Source organism: Lycorma delicatula, chromosome 1 (assembly GCF_047948215.1).
Source record: "Lycorma delicatula isolate Av1 chromosome 1, ASM4794821v1, whole genome shotgun sequence".
NCBI classification, from domain to species: Eukaryota; Metazoa; Arthropoda; class Insecta; order Hemiptera; family Fulgoridae; genus Lycorma; species Lycorma delicatula.
In genome coordinates this window covers 236,972,144-236,996,514 of record NC_134455.1, presented here as the reverse complement: position 1 = coordinate 236,996,514, position 24,371 = coordinate 236,972,144, and the positions used below count along the sequence as shown (strand labels likewise).

General features: G+C 32.8%; 1 protein-coding gene across 3 annotated transcripts in view; it reads left to right on the top strand.

The window, feature by feature from the left end:
* The window catches only part of rept (RuvB-like helicase 2 rept), a 390,162-nt gene extending 370,407 nt beyond the window's left edge, over positions 1 to 19,755 (top strand). For 2 of the 3 annotated variants that reach the window (XM_075374509.1, XM_075374525.1), the window contains exons 9-12: positions 10,485 to 10,705; positions 12,196 to 12,334; positions 17,771 to 17,882; positions 19,606 to 19,755. In XM_075374509.1, the coding sequence (XP_075230624.1) occupies positions 10,485 to 10,705; positions 12,196 to 12,334; positions 17,771 to 17,882; positions 19,606 to 19,637 (504 nt within the window). In that variant the 3' untranslated portion in view covers positions 19,638 to 19,755. Of the gene's footprint in view, positions 1 to 10,484; positions 10,706 to 12,195; positions 12,335 to 17,770; positions 17,890 to 19,605 lie in introns of all 3 variants that reach the window. The other variant, XM_075374518.1, reaches the window with a different exon arrangement.
* Positions 19,756 to 24,371: the final 4,616 nt, after the last annotated feature.

Sequence of the window (24,371 nt, the reverse complement as noted above, 5' to 3'; positions counted from 1 at the left end):
CATAGCTGCCCATTGCTTTGAATATATAAGAGATTAACTAGGATAGGGTCAGATCTGAAAGAGACTTGGAACCAAATCCAAAAAAATTAACAAGAATATGTTTGTGAGTTTAATATAGCATTTTAGTATAAAGGATTCAAGTTGGTTTTTCAAATAGCAAGAACCTAAAAATTACAAATGGATATCAGATAAGTGCTGATGACTTTCCGCTTCCTAAAAAAATTCACTCAGATAAATTAACTTAAAAATATTTGTAGCACCTTTTATTTCTCTGTTTAGTAGTTGTTCTACATATGGATGTCATAGTATTTTCTTGAAAGGACATTGACTCTGTAATTCTGATAGTCTTTTATATTAAAAGATGTTACATTTATTATGTACAATTTTTTTTTATCAATTGCAACACTTATCGCCATCTTATATAATACTGCTAGAAAATATTAATATAAAATTTCAGGAGCATTTGCTTCCATTCAAATAAAGATGCCAATGTAAATTGACATCTTTATTAGATATTGTTATTTCAGTATCTATTAAAGGGAATCAGCCATTTATTGAAATCATAAACCAGTTTTTTTACAAGGATAATTTTCTGGTTAGATTGTTACATGCTATTTTATTTCCAACATATAAAAGGTAGGTCCGATGCAGATTTATATAAGCTGATGAAATTATTATTTATTACTTCAGAATTTGTTGGAATACTGGCTATTCCAACAAAAATTGATAATGAAATAAATTATGTTTTACTAAACATTTTGTTTTTTTCTTTTTGAAGGTAGGTAATAAGATTATTTCAGTTCATTTGGTATGGATTCTGCTGTTAAATAATAATTCTGTTATTCATTTTTTGCAATTATAACCATTCATAATTAAGTCATTTTTTAATGTATAGAAAACAATTTCTAAAGTACCATAGTGTCTGATAAAGGGAGTCAGCCACTTAGTGAAATCATAAATCGTTATCCTTTGACAAGGATAATGTTCTAGATAGACATGCTATTATATTTCCAGCGCTGCCTTTAGCCATTTCAGCACCCCAGGGAAGAATCTTGGTGCCCCATTTTTTATGTTTCTATGTATACAAATATAATATTTTTACAAAAATGTAATTTAAAAAAATTAATTTTCTTGCTTTGGCTTCTGCAAATGCTTTAATAATTTTCTTATAATTTATATTAGCAGCTACTTAATGCTCAATGGATAATCTTGCTAAATAATTTAGTTGATTTTCACTTATTTTAGCTCTGAAGTACATCTTAATTAATTTTAATTTTGAAAAATTCCTTTCACCACTTGCAACCACTCACAACCATTTCTGGCTTGGTAAAAGTATTCTGAGCGAGAGGTATATATTTGGGTACAAATTTTCAAACTTCCTAATTCAATATAGCTAACGGGGACTAGATTCTTCAACATTTTCAAAAACCTGATAACTTTCATCAGCTAATTTCTGAACATTTTGAATATCAATTTTTTGTTATTGCATCAAAAAGAACTTAAGCTAGTTCTTGACCAATTCAAAAAAAAATTTAACTTACCCACATGTTTCAGGACCTTAAAACTAATTTTTCTAAATTTTTTATTTAAGCAGTTTACCTGTGGTGGCCATTTTTGTTACGGTGCGCACACCTATTTTGCGATTGATTGTAAGGGTATACGGAAAAAATCATAATTAAAAAACTGTTAGTCCTGGAAGGATAGAACAAAAAGCAATTCATTCATATTTTCTCAAGGTAAAAGATTGGTTCAATGGTTTATTTACCTGTTTCTTCTTTCTATGAGAAAATTACCAATAAATTTGAACATGAAAAATGCTGAAATTTCACTTTTGGTAATTTTTTTCAAGAGGCAGGGATGACATACACAATTTGAATGTTAGTAGTTTTACCATAAATAATATTAATGGTGACACTTACCCCTAAACTTTTATGAATTTTTGAAAACTCATTTTTTTTAAATATTAAATTTTTGGCTTCAAATAATTTTGATAAGGCTGGTGATAAAAATTTCAAATTTGCACAACTTGCAGTGCTTTTGTAGTTTTTTATGGCAAATGAAAAGGTTTCTGGTGTATTGTACTAATAAAAAAGTTATAACCTCTCAAAAATCATGAAAATACTGTTAAAACCAATACCATTTTGACTCACTAAATAAGTGCTCCAAGGGGGTTTCTTGTCTTGCACTTTACATTTTTTATATTTAGCCCCTATGTTGTTGAAGTTGACATTTTCAATATTTTTAAAATAATTTTTTTTTAAATTATAAATGATAGGTCGTAATTTAATGATAACTTGAACAATACCAGTAACCCAATACAATTTTGACTCAAAAATGCTTGTAAAACTTACCGAAACTTAGATTTCATTGTGTAGCCTACATATTTTTTCATGAATTCATTTTTATTTTTATATTGGTTTATTTTTGTAAACACTATTGAAGAAAAAATAAATTATAGCAAATTTTTAATTATTCCTCAATGAAACATCCTGTTTTTGTAGCAGTGAAGGTTTATTATTTAGTGTGGTTAATCAACAGCTGTGATATCTCTTCTGATAATTCTCCTGAAGTTGTGTGAGAATGATCCGTCACTGTAGTTCAAGTAATATCAACTTTCTCAGGACTTGGCAGATCGGTACCCACTTTGTCTTGTTGAGACTTTTGAAATGATTTACATGATCCAGCTGAATGGAAAAAATGAACCTGCACATCGTCATTTTCAAGGCTAATATCTACCATTTCTCCTATCCACCACTGATCATCGTACACACAAGCAATAGAGTTTTTTCCTTAAGTGAAAGTGGTACAATACTTGACACAGGATGATCTTCTAGTCCTTGAATCTGAAGTAAAGTAACATCTTACAATGCTTTCTGATACAGGAACATACTTGTGGAGCTTCTAGTACCAACAACTCTTTTAACATCAGTCAAAACAGGTTTTTATTTTCTGAAATCTTAGCTCTCATCTGGTTTAATTAAAAAAATACTTGATGTTTTTCAGCTTGTTATTACAAAATGAATACATTTAATCAATGTTTAGTATCTTGACTGTTTAATGGCCTTTGCAGGCTTGCCTTTGCCACCTCTCATTTTGTTGTCCCTCCCACACCATCACAGGCATTTTTCCCATGGGATGATCCAAAGAAATGCCATTTGGCTTCAAGGTCGAAGTCTTTTTGTTGTGACTGCACAAATTAACAAAATTCTTTTTATTTTTATACCAACTTAAGCACTATCAGTAAAATAGATCAGTTTTTTAATGTTCTGCTGTATTCCTTGATATATCATCTGTTAAAAGTTTTTGAAAGCAATAAAATGTTGGTGTATCGTTCTTCAAGTGATCACTTGGAATACAGACACTTTTGTGTTGTAATACATCATTTTCATTGAAGTAGAACACAAATCGGTGAACTGTGGCTTGGCTGTTGACCCAATGGAAGCTTTATATTTCATCTTGAACAAGAAAGATTTATTTTTTCTGCAAAGTCTGCCAACACGAAACATTCTTCTTAACCTATTTCTGATTTTTTCTTCTTGAAAAACTGTGCTTGTGATGTAATATGAAATGGTAAGTTTTTAACTTTTCCAATTTTTCCACTAATTCGAAAAACTCATCTTTGGTCTGAAGCACAGTAATCATCTCTGCCTTATCAGCTGTTACCCACTGTTTGTACATTACTGTACTTGGCAACACATCATACTCTTCAGAAAAGTTGAGCTTGTCAAACACTGGCTGCTTACCTGAACATTTGGTGCACACATTCATCATACATATAATCAAGTTTGATGTTATGGTGGTGGGGGCAGACACAAATTGTATGAGTTCTGAATGCACCAGCCAAGATACACCATTTTGGATGTAGTTCACAGAACTTTGATCTTCCAATCATTTCCTCAAGGTTTTCACTTTTAAATGAGACATGCAATTCATTTATGTTTACTGCTTTTGCTTATGCGTTTTGACACCATCAACACGCTTGTTAACACAATCCTTTTTACGAGGACACAGTCTGCTATTAACAATTTTTTTAATTGTGTCGTTACTAATTCCTGTTTTATATCTTTTACCTAACTTCGGTAGAATGCCTTGCTCATTAACTAATTCTCTAGTAGTCTGACCAAACACTCAGACACATTGAACTCTGATGTTATTTTAAATCTGGTCCAAGATTGGGGATGTAAACTGATAATTTTAACCTTATCTTCTTTTGAAGCAAGAACACATTTTTCTTTTAAAATAAGATCTTCATCACATCTTATTCATGTGAAGAAGATCGAGCTGGATTTTCATTTTCAGAAATTTTTGAGTCAAAACACAATTAATGAATCTTTTTTAATTTTTTAGGTACTTATTTATTTTCAATTTAATGTTGATGGCCGTTGTTCTGTGCTTAATTTTTTCAATTTTGATGGAGGTGTTACACCCAAAATGCAACAAGCAGCATCCAGTTGTTCAATATTGTGATGTGGGTTAATGTATTTCTCTTGGTCTTTGCATTCATATAGTTCTTTATTCTGCTGAGAAAATATATTTTTGAAATAGTTAACGCAAAGAGACTTTTCAGGAACTAAATCTAAATTTGGAAAATTGTGTTCTTTAAGAGTTTGCTTTAATGTTATTTGTCTTAAGTTTTTCTTAACAGTTTTTTTTTATGAATTCTCAGAGGGTCACAACAGAACTGTCCATACAGATGACTGAATTTTGAAAAAAATGACTTTTCAAGATATTTACAAACTAATACTTTACTAGTGGTAACATCTGAATTAACATGTAAAAAAATAAGTTGGTTTTCATCATTAAATTCACAAATTTTAATGAGTTCTTTTGTCACTGTACCATACACTGTTTTATGACACTCTTCATTCACATAAATTCCTACGGAACATTGTTCTTTCGTTGTTTTAAGTGAAATTACTTGAAAATAATGTAAAAAATTAACTGATTTTAAAATTTGCAAATATAATATTATTTAGTAAAACTTATTTATTTAATAAACACTTCCCAAACACAGTTGGAACCAGCTGGGCCACAGCAATAAGGGCATAATAAGAACTCTACAGTCCACTAAAAATTTGTGTTGAAAACCAGTGTAAAAATTGTTTCATGTGAAGCAGCTTCAACCATAAATTGGTCCAACCAACCCGGATAGTGAATCACAATTTAATGTGTTTGTAATTTAATTATTCAAATCACATGCATTGGCTACCATGATCCATCATCCGCGCTGACATTATTCAGCAACGCCCCATGATCAGAACTCAGATAAGTTTTAACTTACTTTTAATCATTCACATTTTCATATTCTTAATCATTGATTTTCATGTGCATGCCTCTACCCAGCCATCAAATTTGTGAATTATCATCTCTTCGCTATTATCAATTCACACATAGAGGATTCAGAACAGTTAAGACTGTTGTAGTTAAGGGACAAATGACGAGATTCAATAGTTACTTAGATAAATCAGACGATTTATCTAAGCTTAGCTTAACTTAAATTACTTACTTAGCTTAAATTTAGGTTAGTTAAATTTCAAGATCTGTTGCTGGATTTCAAATAAATTCAAACCATAATCGACATTTTAGACGATTCTGAAAGCCATGATGATGATTGGGCTTGGGCTCAAATTGAAGATAAATTCTATTGATTAACTACACAAGCCCAAACTAAAATTCAGCAGCACACTAAGGCTGACAATATTGGTGTAAACCATTAAACAATCGACAAAAATAAAGAGTCAAGTTGGACTTATCCCGCTTTTCCCTACCAGCGATCAAGCTGCCCACATTTTCAGGAGAATATGATGAAAATGGTATCAGATTTTAATGGAAATATCCATTTTCACCATTCCTGAATCTATTTTGACTAGTTTCGGTGTGATGTCTGTACTTTCGTTCATATGTATCGATGTATCTCGCATAACTGAAAAACGATTAGCCATAGGATGTTGAAATTTTTATAACTGTTGTAATATCTAGTTGTGCACTTCCCCTTTTGATTGCAATCAATTGGACCAAAAGTATCCAAAAAAGCCCAAAATCAAAAAAAAGTTTGGATTTTGGACTTTTCTTAACTGCAGCCTTTATTGAGAGCTTTTCAACGATATATCATAAGTGGAAATTTTTTTCATTGGTTCCAGGGTTATAAGTTGGAGTCTGATACTCAATGTGTTTGAGCGATATAGCCGGAGTGCTTTATATGTTATAAAGTGTGACATAACAGTTTAAATGTGTTGTTTTTGCGTACAGTTATTCCTAAGTGCGTATTGAACAATCGTATGACTTCGTGTAAGAAGCTTTTTAGTATTATCTAGTTATAAGGGGTTTTGTGGAACAAATTGAGACCACATGGTGAAGTAAGACAAGGCGAATCAGGTTATAGAATAAATACTTTTCTAGGCTAAATATAACTGTTTTTAATTAATAATATTATAATACGTGTAAATTTAGTTACCTGTGACAGAATGAAGAAAAATAGTGTTAAGTAGTTTTTTAAACTATTTTTAGAAGATAGTCCAACATAACTTAAGAACGTCTGTCATGGCTTGTTACTTTCTGCCAGATCTAGTCTAGTTTTTAAGTTGTTACTACATACCAACTGATAGTAAATACACCTAGTGTATTTTGTAGGGTATTCTCGTGAAAAGTTTTTAAGTCTCACATAAGGAGTATATAGGGAAAAACCTTCTCCCTATATTTCTGTATCAGGGCCTCCAAGACCAAATCCCTTTGGAGCTAGGCAGGACCCCCCTGAGGGACCCCATACCCCCTCCAATTATTTTTTGTCTGATGATCCCCTTCCCACCCCCATCCATGCCTCTGAGCATACAGGGACAAGCTCTTTCAGAGAGAAAAACACAGTATTCATGGACTGGTGTGAAGAAGAAATGAAATGCTCTTTAGTGAGCACTAAATCAACCCTAAAGCACCAGAAGTCAGATACAAAGGAGGAATCCCCAATCAAGAGGAGTAACAGACAATAAGACTGCCGACTTTGACACTGGAGACAGAAATAAAGGACTTGAAGGCGATGACGCCCAGAGAGGATGAACCACGAGAGAAAGCTTCTTAAAAACAAAAAAAAATTAAAGAACAACAGTGATTGGGAGATATCTGAAGGCACAGTTGTGGACCACCTAATGGAGGTCCAGAACTGTGGACCTCCATTAGGTGGTCCACAATAATAGTTTCATTATTTGATAGAACAAATAATGAAACTGGGGCAGCAGAGCCCGAATACAAAAAAAAATGAGATTAAGGACTGAGCAGCTCGTCTAATTCGTTCCAGGGCAAAAGGCCTAAAAGTTGTTGTGAGCGAACTGTATGAACAATGCTACCCCAAAATTACGGAGAACAAGTACACCCAGACTGTTGGAGTGAATACGGAAACAATATGGAGGGTCATGAGTGAAGGCACAGAAGAAGAACTCATAGAGATATTAGAGAAGAGGTGACCTAGTGAGGTCTACCAGGCTGCGGAAGATGGTGGAGCTGCCAACGGAAGATCTGAAGGGAGCAGTGGTGTATATATCCTAAACACACATGGTGACAAAGGAGGAACTTTCGCCAAGCACGTGTATGCCAGAGCCCCTGGAGTGTGTGCACAGCTAAACAGAGGAGGTATAAGATCAGGGATAGTGCTCAAGGACTCCTCTTCAGCAACCGTAATAGGAGAGGAGTTGCAGGAACTGGGTTCCTCCATGATATACATAATCACAATGGAAGACAAAGACGGAGGGTTGGCGGCCACTATATTGAGAGAGAATAGAGAAAGGAAAACTAAACATAGCAACCAGAAGAGATACACTGGGCATGCTAACGAATAAGGTTGCTGGGCATTGGGAAAGCAAAAGAGGCGGCACTCCAGGGGCTCTGGCATACACGTGCTTGGCGAAAGTTCCCCTTTTCATGAAGGAAGATGAAGGACAAAAATGGGAGAAACCGAAGGAAAGCCCTAGAACTGTAATGGTACTCATGAAGAAGGAGGGGGCCACCTACGCACAACTGCTCAAAGAGGTAAAGCAGAGTATAGATCTTGCCAGGGAGATCCTGTCTGTAAGAAAGGAAAGGCAAGAGGAGGTGGAAGTGGCATCAAGGAGCCGGCCAGATGTGCAGCATGTGCCAAAGAGGATCACCAGATGGGTAGCCGCATGTGTACCAGAGCTAACTGATAATGAGGATGCTGCAAATTAATCTCAATAGATGTAGGCTCGCGGGGAGAGGATGGGTCACAGATAGAAGAGGCGATGTCACCATTTATGACCTCACCGGTAGGTACGCCCTACTGAGCGTGGAGACGGGAGACGGGAGACAGCTACCTATCAGTCTGGACAAGTGGATGTATGCTGGTACTCTGTTGTTGTGTCACCAAAATGCGCCGATCGTGAGTATGATGAATACCTCATGAGGGTGGAGCGCTGTCTTCGCCCTCATGACCCCCCCAGTTGGCATAGGGGGGGTCATCCTCATGTGGGACTTAAACACAGTCTGCGTGAAAACGGGGGCAGATCACACCAGTGCACGTGGCAATGGACTGCTCGTCAGGAGCAACGCGTTGGCCCTCACCTGTGTAAACAATAGGCAGGAGCCGACCTTAATAGGAAAAGGAAGAGGGTCAATTCTGGACATCACCTTCACGTCAGAAGGAATGTTAAACAGGTTGACCAGCCGGAGTGTGATGGACCAGGACTTTGCTAGTTACCATAGAGTCATTAGCTTCGAGGTACTATGGAGGCTGGCGGATCTGGTCAGAGAGCCCGCTGTCTGGAGATCAATGGAGACCCAAGGAAAAAACAGGTTTACTGGTGGACAGACAGGATAGCGGCACTAAGGGCAGAAGCCATGAGCAGTGGTCAAGGAGAAGACTGGTGGACACTGAGGATCCCCGCCTGGCGAGGTAGTTTCTGAAGGTGAGGAGAGCCCTCCAAACGGAGGTAAAGAAAGAAAAGAAGGCCTGGTCATGTTCGTAAGAAGGATGTTGAGGGAGATCACCCTGCAGGTGGATGGCATCTGGGTTGGACAGATGAAGAAGGCCAAATACCTGGGCGTATGGCTCCAGATGAATAGAGGATGTGCCAAGCATATCCAGTATGTTGTTGAGAAGGCAGGAAAATCCACGGAGATGCTGGGCAAGATAATACCCAGGACTTCAAGGAGGAGGTTGATAATGTTAGCAATCACCTCAGTTATCTTGTACGCTGTGCTAGCTTGGGGTGCTAAAAGTGGCGAGGAATGAGAGGCAGCTGGGGACTGTAGAGTGCAGGGTGGTGCTGTGTATAACAACAACATATAGGATGGTTTTGGAGGAGGCGGTCCGAGTTCTGGCAGGACTACCTTCAGTGAAGTTACAGGTAGAAGAACAAGCTCAGCGGCACTGGAAGAAGCCAGGCAGCAGCTTACAGAGGTCTGGCAAACCCAGTGGAACACATCGGAGAAGGGAAGGTGGACCTGGAGGTTCATCGTGGAGATTGCATCATGGCAAAGTAGTAGGCACAGGGAGATAAATTACCACCTCACACAGCTCCTCACTGACCACGGTGAATTTAGAGCCTACTTGCAGAGGTTCCTAGGTGTGTCTACTAGATATTTTAGAGCAAACCTTCGGCTGTGAAAAGTGGGTACTGCTATGGAAAGATCTCAGGGTCCTCCAACTGAGGCCAGACAGTATGCTCTAGAGTATATGCTCAACAGCGAAAGGGAGTGGTTTACAGTAGCAGAACTAGCCACAGAGATCCTAAGAGAGGAACAAAGAGAACAGCTGAACAAATTAAGAGACAAACCTGGTAACAGCCAAATGTCTAGGGTGCCTTGGCTACCCATACTCCAATGTGGAGTCGGGGCTCACAGATGTTGATTTGTGGACCCTCTAGAAAAGTTTGGAGAGCCAGCAAAGACCTCAAGGAGTGAGGTGATAACTTGACTGGAGAGCGAGGGAGAGACAGACAGCCCTCTGTGGAGCTGGTGTTCATTTGTGCTTGTATGTATGGGTGATGGTGATGCACGGGGACTCTGAACACCCTGAACTCAAAGGCACCTTCCGGGGCTAACAAGTACTTAAATGCGATTTCAGCCTCAGGAGGGGGCTGGAGGCGATTTAGTTGGTAGGATGCAGGCTACATATGCAACAACATCCGCAGAATCTGTTAGCGAGCCTGATACTGTCTGTAAATGGGATTACTCTCCTCACAAAAAAAAGTTCAGCAAATAAAATTTTAATTAATGAAATATTTGGTTCTTACAAGAGAAAGGAGGCAAGTTTAGAATCAGACTTCACCTTTTTTATCCGAAGTTAATGAAATAAAATTTTATGTACTTTTCATTTTAAAAAAATATTTGTTTAAGTCTCTCTAGTAGCTGAAGTGCTTGTTAAGTAAACTTGTTATGTGTTTGTAGTGCTTGTTATGACTCTTACTGATTTATTTACATTGATTATTTACTGTCTGTTAATCTTTAGTGTGAATTTATGTAGCATGAACTATTTTCAGGTGCATATGCTTGATATAGAATGCTTTTCATTCTTGAATCGGGCATTAGAAGATGAAATGGCACCAATTGTTATAATGGCTACTAATAGAGGAATTACAAGAATCCGTGGTACAAATTACACTTCACCACATGGTATTCCTCTTGATCTGTTGGATCGTATGGTCATAATTGCTACATCTCCATATCAGGAAAGTGAACTAAAGGAAATACTTAAAATAAGGTATTTATTCATTTTAATTGTGGTTATTTTGTAATTCAAAGGACTTGTGACATTTCTTAGTTTTGGTTTGATGTTAGCAATGTTTTTTTTGTTTTTTTTAACTTTTTCTAGTTAATATTTTTAAGTTTTAGTAGTATCTACAAATCACACTGATAATAGAAACCATGTGAATGTTTTGGACAGATATGGATATAAAATATGTTCTGAAAATTAAGGTTTGTCATGATCTGTCTTAAGCAAATGCTGGTAGGGTAGATCTGTATTTTATTCATGGAGTAATTCACCTACTTCTTACATAATCATTAATAAATAATTTTGTGCAGATCTCGATAAAAAGGTCTTTTTATAAATATTTTGAATGTATATAGATTTTGTAAATATTGCTTCAGAAACTAGTATGTGCAACATGATGTAAATTGAAAAGAGATTATTTTCAGCCATTATATTTTGCAAATGGAATTGGTTCCATTGTTAAATACAAGGGCTATTCAGAAAGTAAGGAACGTTTCCACCTGTCGCCGCCAGGCGCACACCAATCGCTTATATATTGGTGTGCTCGTGCTCGGCACCTCAGTCAGCGTCCAGCCGTGACAACGGGAACATCTCCGCACTGCCCGTTTTTTTATATACAAATTTGAAATGTGTGCTACAATCAAAAATCCCGCCAGTTGTAAGGTGCGGTCTGTGATTCGTTTTTTGGTAGTAAAAAAACTTAAAACCAATAGAAATTCATTGGGAACTGTGTGAAGTGTACGGGAACAACATAATGAGTGAAAGATCTGTCAGGAAGTGGTGCATTCAGTTTAAAAATGGCCGAACAAACGTTCACGATAAAGAGAAGAGTGGACGTCCGAGCATTGTGACTGACGATCTGGTCTCCAAAGTTGACAAAAAGTATCATGAAAACCGCTGTTTCACAATAACTGAGTTTTCTCTATGTTTCCCACAAGTTTCACGGACTTTATTGTTTGAAATTGTTTCACAGAAGTTAGGCTACCACAAATTTAGTGCAAGATGGGTGCGTCACTGAGTGGTTGAGATCACAGGCGGCAGAATTCTATGAAACAGGAATTTCAAAGCTTGTCCACCATACAAAGTACTACTTTTCAACATAATCACCATACAAATTCATTTCACATGTATATAATAAAAAGTTTTTCTTGTACTTGGTTTTTTAAAATTCCAAAACGTTCCTTACTTTCTGAATAGCCCTCTTATGTCATCACTATATTAGGGATTATGGTACATATTTATTCTTGTGCTTATAAAAATTTAACAGAAAATAACTCAAAGTATACTGTAGAAAAGAACTTTAAATTTTGTAAAAATTTTGTTGTATCCGTAACCCTCTCCATTACTATTCAATAGCCTGATTACTAAGTATATTTAAATTAATATACATGTAACTCCATTTTATTTGAAATACTGTATTTTGTGAAGCCTTTTAAAAGCTACAAAAATTTTGTCTACATATTTTATACTCCTACTAGATGTGAAGAAGAGGACTGTGAAATGAGTGAGGATGCCCTTACAGTATTAACTAGGATAGCTATGGAAACGTCTCTGAGGTATGCAATTCAGTTAATTACTACTGCTAGTTTGGTCAGCCGTAAACGCAAAAGTACAGAGGTAAGTTAATTTTTCTTTATTACTCTTATCAGTAATGACTTTAATCTTGTGTGAATATTTCTTTTGCTCTACTTGTTATCATATTAATTGTAAAATTATTTGATCTGTAGTTCTTATCCCTTTCTTTGCAAATTGAAAAAAGAATTTTGTTGAAAAATTTGACATATTTATGAAGTATACAAATTATGCAGCTTATCCGAAGTACAAAAATATATTTCTTCCTCTGCGTATTTTCATATCACACTCTCTTTATAATCATTAATAAAAAAGTATGTTGAATTTAAACGCACTTTTATTAACCCTTTATCAGTTTTTGATGAGATATCATCATCCACTTTTTTGCTGAGCTGAAAAGTGCCTCTGATGAAATAATTTGTCATTATGAATTGACCTGTTTTATTTTGTTTTTTGACAAGTTACTGCAATGTGTGTGAATCTCGTTCAAATTTTACTTTTAATTTAAAGTTGAAGCGCTAGTAGCATACTGGTTCTCTTCTATATGTCTTGTTTCTTATCCTTCTGAACAACGTTTACCATGCATTTGTTTTTGGTGTTTTGATCATTCCTTAAGTTGCGTATATGTTAGTTTTATTAATTCCTTGTGTTATTGTTATTTTTGTTTTTTTTTATAGTTTTCATAATTTTACTATTATTTTCATCTAATCTTCAGTCATATTTTTATTTATCATGTGTGAATTATAGTGTTATAATTGAACTTTTAAATATTATTTTTTACATTGCACGATAAGAAAAGTACATAAGTAGTCCTTAAATAGTTTTTTGTCATTTTATTCCATGAATAAAAAATATGTAAAAAAAGAATGTGCAAAAAATAATAAAGGTTTAGTGGAAAAAAGGGCATAATAATGATTTTTCCACTAAAATAAAGAACTGTTATAGGGTTAAAGATTCATAATGAAAGGTGAGTGTGGTCTAAAATTCAATGGCATTTTTTAAACACCCTTCAAAATTTATAAAGTTTCTTCTGAAACACTTATATTAATGAATTGTTTGCAACTGTTTTCATTATTTTTCAGTAAATTTTGCAAATGTACCTTTTTATTATTAATATGAAAAAATTCACATGCAAAAAGGATTTTTTTTTTTTTTGACAAAGAGTGGAAACATCCAGAAAATGTTGCTGCTATTTGATTGTAATTTCAATTATAAAAGTCAAGAGAGATTACAAGGAGTAGTGAGATTTTTTCAAAGTTAGCCATGGATGATGGTATTAATGAAATGTGAATAACTCCTGTTACAGTGTAGAATAATGATGTGTCAAAAATTACCTTTTGATTATAAAGATAAATATTACAATATTCTGTTTTAACCATTTGATAATGCTGATGAAGTTACTTTTTATTTTTTTACATGACTCACAATTACTTGTTGAAAAAGAAAAATGAGAATTTTTTTACCATTGAAATTATGTTAAGAGAAATTAAAAGGGCTGAGTTACTATTTGCAAATGTGATTGCCATTGTCAATAAATTAATACATTTCTTTTTGGTACTAAATTAGAAATACAGTTTTTTTTTATGGCATTTATGCCATTAAATATAAAATTACTTTTGTATGTGTGTGTGTACGTGTTATATTCCCCCAAAAAAAAGGGTGGATGACAGCAGAATTAATGCCAGATTAGTTTTGATAATTGGTATGATAGCAAAAACCCTGGAGGACTTGGTCAAAAAGTATGCTAGTGGACCCATTTTGTGGTTTGTTAAAAGGAGACTGGAAAATTGAAATTGTGAGTTGGTCTTTAAATACTCAAACAGTTAATTGCCTGCCATGATGATAGTGCAGCTCCAATAAATAGCCAGGTACAGGAATACCATTGATACTTAGAAATATCTATTGAATCAAGTTGTACTTTTCTGCTATGTTTAGTTTACGAATTTGTTTTTTTATGTTAGTTTTGGCATATTTTTATGTAGTTTGTGTCGCCGGCGTCCAGAGTAACACTGTTGATGTATTTAATTTCCTAACCAGAGTCTGGAACCGCTCTAATAATTATGGGCGTAATCATTATCTGAATGAATAATCCATTTAAGTAAATTCACTCTTTATCTTTTAATACTTTAATTAAATAACTTTCCTTTACTTTTAATAAATAATATTAAAATAGTTTTAAGTGCAAAATAATATGTAACAGTTTAAAATAAGTAAATAAGATAAAAGTAAAAATATTTCTACTGCATTTAATTTATAATAAATAATTCTATTGTTTGTTATTAATTTAATTTTGTTCTACTATTTAAATAATTTATTAATTACATTCTAAAAAAAATACCGTATTAATAATTAAAAACAAAAAAAAATGTGCAAAATGTCATTAAAAAATCAAGTAATATAAGATTTAACCCTAGACATTAAAATTCATTAACACTTTAATAATACTCTAACTTAACTTAGCTTTTTAACATTTTCATAGTTTAAATAAAATTATGGTATGAATTAAAACACTCTAGACAACAACCTGGTTTGCCATAGCACTCTTGCCAGGAAGATGTCACCTTATGCGCTTTTCTATCTGCTTCTTTGCTACTCATTGATTCCACAGATTCTAGTAGCAATCATGGCATGTTTTAATTTTTTTCACCCTGGACCGTCGGGTTTTACAAACATATGACAAAGTCTCTTGCTTACTCCATTTTCTATATCAATTTTTTTTTTGTTTACTTCCCAAACTATTTGCTAACACCCTCCTTTAGGAGGTTGACAACATATTTGGTCACTGTCTATTCCTGTTTTTGCTTTATTATAACACAACTTGGTCTCTTTATCGGTTCACCTTTTCTGTTGGTCTTTCCTGTGTCAACTAATTTTGTGTCATGGGAATACACTGTTGTTAACATCAATACAGCCCATTTGTCTTATAATTTTATGACTAGATGTGGGGTTCAATTGTCTTATTTCTTCGGGACTCCTTTCTTTTACTTCGCAAGGTACCACAGTATGCAATTTCTATTTTTAATCATTTCTCAGCAGAGATATACCACATTAACAATTGCATAAATAAGCAATTTGATTTAACCAGATATTGATTATTAGTCAAACAAATAATTTTGACAACAAATAGTAATTGAATTATTTTGCATTCATAAGTTATAAAAAAAAATAATAAATTAAATAGTTGATGCATCCTTACTTCAGCAGTAGGAATCACAACTAAGTAATGTGTCATAACCATAATGCATTTCATACCACCAGCAACTGGAAGGTAAATATTTACAAAAAAACCCCTTAAAATCGCTTATTAGTTGCTGTAACATTTTATAAAATAATTGTAAAGATTACGTTAAAAAAAAAGCAGTCACACTAAGGTGAGTTTTCAGTCAAACCCAGCCGCACTAAACCAATGTAGGTTCCAGTCTTCGGGAACCAGTACAGTACTCAGTAAAATGCGATAAAATAATTCTGCAGTGAATGTGTTAAACAAACAACATTGCTTTATATGAATCAGTAGAATTTACTTCAAAGTTGTACTTTAATACAAGCTGAGTAGCTTTGGCTAAAGAGGTCAGTTGTAAGGTGAATCTGTCTTTCTAAATAACTGTGAAAGAAATATAATTCCTGTAACTGCAGATGGTTGGTAAACTGAAGTTTAAGACTGAATGTTGAATAATATTTTGGCATATTTTCAAGAACAATATTTTTGTTTCAAGCAGATTAATGTGTGTATGTATGTTCATGCTTTCTAGTGATTATAAAACCACCTCATTATACTCTTTGATGCTTATAAGCTGTGTTATATTTTATATCTTAACTTTGGATTATTCAAATGTAGACATCAGATTCTTGAATTATGGTTGAGAATTTTTAGTATGTGCAATTAATTATGAAGATTTATTTTCTGTTCTTACAGGACAGAAGTAAACAAAATTCTGCTTACTTTTCTATATTATATTTGTTATTGAATATTACGAGGGTGAATCAGATATAAACAGGAATTTTTGTTGTTGACGCACGGCTAATGGAGAGGAGCTTGGCTTTTCAGTGTTGTACCTAGGGACTTGTGGAGGGGATCTCACACTTAGGAAGCCAGCTCGCTACATTTTTCTAGTCGGTATCACATTGTCAGAGCAGGAGGTATCATCATTGTGCAACATATTATTAAATGTCTCACAGCAGAGGGTGTGAAACCATCTTAAATTCTGAGAAGGCTTCAGGAACAACACACTTAATTAGATTCAAGTATATGGTTGGTATAAGCAGTTTTTGGAAGGATGAGTACTACTTGAAGTTCACCAACATCATCCAAGGACAAGTACTACTGCTGAAAATGTTCTCATGGCTTGTCACCTTATCGAGAACGTCCATTGATTAACAATTGCAGAAATTGCTTCTGAGATTGGAATAAGCTATGGCAGTGCTCAGACAACCATTGTTGGTGATCTTAGATTTAAAAAAGTGGCAGCATGATGGGTCCTTTGTCTTCTCACCGAAGGTCAGAAGTTCTATCAGGTAGAGGTGTGCCAGTAGTTGTTGAGTTGTTACTAAACTGAAGTAGAATTATTTTGCATTAAATCATGACCTGCAATGAAACTTGGGTGCACAATTACACCCCAGAATCAAAACAGGCAAGTATGGAGTGGTGAAAAAAGGGAGAAACTGGACCCATTAAAGCCAACAGTTGACTGTCAGCTGGAAAGGTTCTGGCCACAGTTTTTTTTTTTTGATTTCGGAGGAATTTTGCATGTTGATTTTCTTCATGAATGTTGTACAGAATTCACTGTACAACTGTTAGACGAAGCAAAACTCATATTGTCAAAGAAAAATATCATTCTGCTTCACGACAATGCTTAGCCCCATGCTCAAACTCAAAACAAAATTGCATCCTTATTCTGGACTGCATGTGCACTCGTAATTTGTTGACATCACACCCACCTTTATTTTACAATAGGGGGATTTTCAAAAGAGGAAATTATGTAGAAAAATATTGTATGTATTTTTATCATCTATCCTTCAGTAAATTATAAAACAAAAATTCCATTTTATATTTGATTTACCCTTGTGTTGTGGTGGTGGTGGTTGTTGTTTTTGTGGTGGTGGTGGTTGTTGTTTTTGTGGTGGTGGTGGTTGTTGTTTTTGTGGTGTTGGTGGTGGTGGTGGTGGTGGTGGTTGTAGCGGCGGTTGCTGCTGCTGCTGTTGTTGTGCTAAAATGACTTTTTTGCCTAAAATATTTAAAACGTTGAAAGTGGCAGCATCAAGATGCATTGTATGTTTCAGTCTTCACAGAAACACTAAAAATATTATTTTTCTATTATTGATAGTGTCAAAGCTAAAATTGCGAGCATTATGATGCTAATTCCTAATTAAGTCGTTTTGAGAGTTTAAATTGACAGGGATGACAAATTCTTTCATATTATTCTATTTAGAGTTACTAATCAGTGCCTGACTTAATAATTATTCATTTTTGTATATTTTTTGTAGGTGAGCATAGATGATGTTAAACGTGTTTACTCCTTGTTCCTTGATGAGGGAAGGTCTACACAGTTTCTGAAAGAATATCAAGATGAATATTTGTATAATCACGCAGGAGGTGGTGGGTGGTAAAAGTTATGATTTATTATATTTAAGTGATATTTCCTTTTAATTGGTTATTTATTATGTTTTATTAGCCTGAAATGTTTTATTTTAGGTAGAATTCTTCTGCTATAATAAGTTAATTTTTTAAGGTTTCTTTTAAATTTACCTTGAGACTTGAAGGTAACTTTTACAGCTCTTATATTGGGGGAAACACTTTTACTTGAAGAAATCTTGACTCTTGAAGGAAAATCAGCTTGTCTAGTTAGTCACTGTGTAGCACTAGCACTACACATTTTTTTTTTTATTAAAAGTCATGATGGAGGTATAAATAAAGAACTAGAAAAAATATTTATTATTTATGACTATTTAAATTACATTATAAGCTTTGTTATTCGTAATGCATAAATTGAAAGTAATTTAGGGAAAATGTTGTATTTCTCACCCGTTTATTATCACTTTATCTTATGATGAAGTCGCTTTATTATATATGGAATGAAAATATATTTTTGCAATTTTTAGAAAAATCTCGAAGATGGTCTTATTTTGTTTCATATTTTGAAACACTCTTGTGCATAGGTTAGCCATTACATTTTGCAACATAGCTCTTAAATTCAAACCACCTCTTCCCTGATCTGTTATTTAAAGATCTTGTAGGTTATATTGTAGTGATTGTTTTGAAAATATCTTATTTCAGTTATTCCCGAAAAGAACGAAAAAATAACATGCAGACAGATCTGGTGATTTTGGCTGTTATTTTAAATTACATTAGGGAACCATTATTTCTCTTACGATTGTTGTGATAACCCTTGAAGTGTGGCTCTTGTTAATGTGTTTTGATTAACAGGATGACAGGTTAATTCACACTGAAGGAAGGTTTCTAAAATGCTGATATGAATTTACCATAGCCTGTAAATGACATGACAACAAATTATAACTTTGACACTATACAACCACGTTTCATACAATCTTTGAGAATTTATAATTTACCAATAGCAAATGTTTTGCTTAATAAAAAATTTTATATGGACAAAATAAAAACCTCTTATATAAAACGACTTAAATTTGATAAAAAGTTAATCAATAAATGTATAATTGAGCAGGCTTTCATTTAAAAATGAAAGTCTAACAAATTTGCTTTTGAGATATTTATCCTTGAATTCAACTGCACATAATATATAAATCAGATTATAGATATCCCATTCAAGGTAAAAATGAAGGAGAGTTCAATATAATGGTAGGATAGGATTTAAAGAGAGAGGCTCAAGCAGGATGTGCAAGATTAAAACTGGAGGAGAAAGGAAAAAACTGGAGGAGAAAGGAAGCTACAAGAGACCAGGGATAAGCTTATAAGCTTAGCTTGAGGCTTGAAAATAATACAATGGTAGAAATTTTTAATTTTGTAAAATTCTTCCAACCATTTTAGCTAATCAGTCTGAAGTTTTTTTCTCTGGGTTGTATAAAGGAAGTGAGTGATTATATAGCCCACCAACTACTACAATTTATTTGTGTGCATAATTACTAATAAATTCTAAATAATATAACAGTAATGAAAAATAAAAACCAGTAACCACTGAAAAATGGTAATAACTATAATACAACAGTAATAAAAATTATTGTCAGGGGACTGTGCATTAAACCAGACTTTTAAAGTCCCAAATTATTATTAGTGTTGATGCCACTTCATTATTACAAATATTTTGGCAATTAAATTTAATTTTCAAACTATTTTTTTTTTTCAGATTCTGATGCCATGGAAGTTTCTGTACATTAGCTGCTTCATTATCATGGTGTACTGAACACCTGTGTTTATTAAAATTTTAATTTATAAGGCTTTGTTTATATACAAGAGTAATTTTGTAGGTTTTTTGTAATAAATTTCTTGTACTATTTTTTTCCTCTTATTTATATTATATATTCATAAGCAACAAAAGGCTGACATCAATTTATGATTACCGTATTTTATTTTATGGGAAGTGAAAGATGAAAATTTGATAAGCAAATAAAATATTGAGAATTCCGTTTTATCAATCAATTCTAAATTATAGTGTTCAAAGATAGTATTATAGTGTTTTATCAATTATTCACAAAGAGACCATCTTTCTAATCCATTAATCCAGACTGATTCTTTGTTTGATTTTTGAATTGAGCAATAACTTATGAAATTTTATTTTTAGCAAATGATAAAAAAAATTTACCTATCCAATAATTTCAAAAATTGTAGGTATATTAATTTTAATTTCCACAATTCAGTTTGTGTATAACATCAATGATGTTTAAAAAAATTTTTTATTCTGATTTGGTTGCCCATGTCTTGTCCATCTTGGCAATTTAGTTGGTTGAGAAAGGTTCTGTTGCGATGTTAAATTACAGATAATAATTTTAAGGTAGTACTCTCACTGACTTCTGCGGCAGAATGATAGCATATCTGCCTTTCATGTGAAAGGTTCTGTACTGATCAAGGTTGGCATTTTTTAATGCTATAAAATTCATCTCCCCTCTTCTAACGAAAGACAAACATTTGTAAATAGTTGTTTCATACTTTTATCATGAAAACAGTCAAGTGAGTTGACTGTTGAAGAAATGAAGTCTGTTCCAACACTACTACTTCTTTATTGCAATAGACATTTTTTGAAAAAACTATATTAGAAGCTTGATTCAGTGATTTCATATGGATTGGATTGGTAGTTGGCCAAAAAATATGTGCTCTTCATATTTTTACCCTTTTGTATGTTGAAATGATAGTTACTGATCTTTTAGAATATGATTTTGTTCTTATTGGTAAATAACTTAGTGAACAGTATCTGATTTTAATATTAATTTACAAAATTGGAAGGTTAATGTTTGCTAATGCAAAACAGATTCTACAAGAGTAGATAATCTTGGATATACTGAATTTGTGTAATTGCAGTAAAAGAATTCATTAAATTTCTTTCCTATTTATGATGATTTTATTTTTATTTATTTATTTATTTCAGATGATTCTCTCTTCTATTGTCTATAAGCATTTGTACATGTACTTTTTGGCTTTGTCTGGGAATTGGTTATTCTTGTATGCTGCTTCTTGAATTACAGTAACCATAAATAGAATTAATATCTGCTATCTTTTTCCTCTTAAATTATTGTAACCTGCATTTTCATTTAACTGAAGATATAAGCAATGAATTATGTTTAGATCACAAATATGATTTTGTTTTATTTTTTAATAATTGCTAAAACCTTAGAACAGTACAATGAGTAAAATGTTAAAATCTTATGTAAACATAATGAAGCATAACCTTATGTAAACATAAGGTTTTCAGCAACATTTTTTTGTACAATTGTAATTAAACTTAATAAAAATTTAAATATCATAACTTAATAATAATATTAGAATATGTTAAAAAAAAGTCAAAATTAAAAGAATAATTAAAAAAGTATTATTAATTTTTTACTGCAGATTTGTTAATTTTTTACTGCAGATTTGTTTTTGAAATTCATTTTTTTAAGTATTTTATTTTGTAAGAAAAATAATAGAGAAAGTATGCAACCATTGTGTTATCAACTGTAAACAAATCTTTAAAATATAAAGTAAAAGTAAATCTTTATATTTTGTTTTCAAATTTTCTTGAATTTTGTGAAAATTCTTTGAGGATCAGACTGGCTAAGCACTATTGTAGAACTAAGCAATGATTAAAAAATATGAAAACTAAAAAAATGTAGACACTATAACATTGTTCCATGTAAGTTGTATGTTAGAATCTTATAACTTATACTACAAAAAAAAGAATCATCAAACTTGAGTTTTTTGGATGATTAAGGCTTATCATACATCACATTCAAGTTGCATTGAGATCTCTTCCTTTTATGAAATACTGCAGCTTGCTTATCTTGCAACTTTTTCTTAATTATTTTTACGTGAGTCTGTTCAAAATTAAAACTTTTGAAAAATATTTTCTCAAAAATTAAATTATCTTCTAAATTGAGACCAATGTGTCTACTCAATTTAGACCAATGTTAGTCAGCAGTCACAAATTTAACCTGGGCCAAGTAGTAAGGTTCTGCCTGATCCAATTTACCAACATCCCAGGGCTTGCACATAGCAGTAAGAGCTCAGGTACCGTTACCCACGGGACAGTCTATCTCTGTCAGTGGCTGAAGTGACTGACTCACACTGAGCAATAGTCATTATTCATCAAGGGATGTTCACTCATCTGCACTCTGCCCAGTATCAGTGAAAAACAGATCCATGTACATACTTCCTGCCCCACTGCAAACAGTGACACCAAAAAGTACAACTGTAACCAGCTTGGGGCCACCATTCCTGTACTCCACAGTGGAGCTCCTGAGCAAAACCATTGTCTCACTGGCTGACATTAGTGAAAGTACTGAAGTACCATTTTGTTGCCTGGACGTGTGCGTATATGTATTTCATGGATATGAAGTTAGGTTTGGTCCAGAACTTTGGCATATTGAATAATTACACAGTACAAAACATTTTTAAATACAGGTAAAATTACAATGTGCATTTTTCGAAAAAGAGTTCGGTACTCGTCCATTTGTATTTTTTTTACAAATTATAAAATTGTATTTATAAGCAGGAACATTGAGGATGTTGAAAAACTAATTGTTTTTGCAGGTAACACCACACCTCTTGTTTGTATGATTACACATCACATATTAAATAATAGCGAATTTAAAAATAAAAATATTTTATTAATAAATTACCAATTATTGTTGAGAATTGTAACGGTAATTTTGAGCTAATAAAACCTTGGGATAATAAATCCAAATATACCATATCATTGACTGTGGTAGTGTATTTGCCTGCTACTTTGAAAGTTCTGAGTCCTAAGACCTATGGTTTGTTCCCAGCAATGGTGTGAAAAATTTATATAGTCAATCCTAATGAAGTTGATGCGGTTTAAAAAAAGCTAGAATTTAGAGTTTTAAAACTGATCCACTGTTGAACTGAACTTTTTGATGAAACGGTTAACTCCTGCGTTTATTTCCTTTGCATTCTCTCTTCCTCTACTTCCCTAAATGTTCTTAAAAGTGGGCATTATATTGCATGTAGTATTATTATTAGTTACATGGATTTGAATACTAGATCGTCAATACCAGTGTTCTTTGGTGGTTGAATTTCAATTAACTATACATCTCAGTAATGGTCGAACTGAGATTGTACAAGTACTATCTGAAAGATAATTACTGGAGGCTAAACAGAAAAAGAAAGTATTATTAATATTAGTAATATAATTTTATTCTGGGACCAGTCAAAAAACCCTACAAAAAAACCATTTTCAAGATTAAGAAGAAAAAATCCTGCTGTTAAATTTAGGGATGAGTAGAGATTTTTTTGAATTAAAATTCTCACTCTACTACTCTGAACATATTTGTATTTTGTAAAATGAATACACTAATTAAAATAACAATTTGTTTTCTGTGAAATCACACTTTCACAATTATCTGACTATAAGTCATGGTGGTAGTTTTGACAATTTCAATTTCTTTGAAAGATCTTTAGTTTTTTGGGCTGACAATGAAGATTTGTTATTAGTGTCTTGAAGCAATGCTTCTATAATAAATAAACTAGTTCAGCAACACCAATGCTAAGTATATATATATAAATTAACAAAGTAATATAAAATTAACAATCAAAACGCACATCACAGACAAAATAGGAAAAATTTTAAACACATAGTATTTATTAAATACTAACATTTAGATGCACGGACTTAAGAAATAACAAGACATTCAATATCATCGTCATATTGTTCCCTAGAATATTTGTGATGAATATAAATTTCAAATGCAATGCCTGTTTGAAAAAAGGAAGAATTTGATTCAATAGTTTTAAGAAAATGAATTTGAATGAGTTATCAATGTTTTACTCTTTGTTAAGAGTGTAATGTTGTAGTGTAAAGAGTGTTAAAAAAATTAACCAGTAGTTTTAGTGATTATAAATACAACAGTTTTGCTTTTATGTATTATTCCATGTGTGTTATTGTTAAAAGTAAAAACATTTTGAAACTTGATTTTAATTATATTCTTTTTTAGATTGTACTGATGATTGCAATGTTACAGTAGGGATCAGAGACATTTTATTATTGTAATTCTTATGTTAAGAGTTTGCCTAGATTTACAAGTAATTTAAATTAGATGAATTATATTGTCATGGAACATATGACAATCATGTTGTCATGGAACATATGACAATCATATTGTCATGGAACAATGTCCTGACAAAGTTTGAATAAATACAAGATATGCTTATCTACCAGATGACTCACTCAGAGGATCAGCTATAAAAACTATCATCATTAAACACAATAATTAACAGGAAAATATAGCTTAAATTATTTGTATTGATAATGTTTATTTAAGATAATATTTAGCAAAACATAAGATTTAAATCAATAACAAATGGAATGAAAATTAATTATTTATTTTAATGGAGTATTTTCAATAAATTTATATTATAAAATGTTGAATTCTTACTGTGTAAAAAGCATTTATCACCAATAAG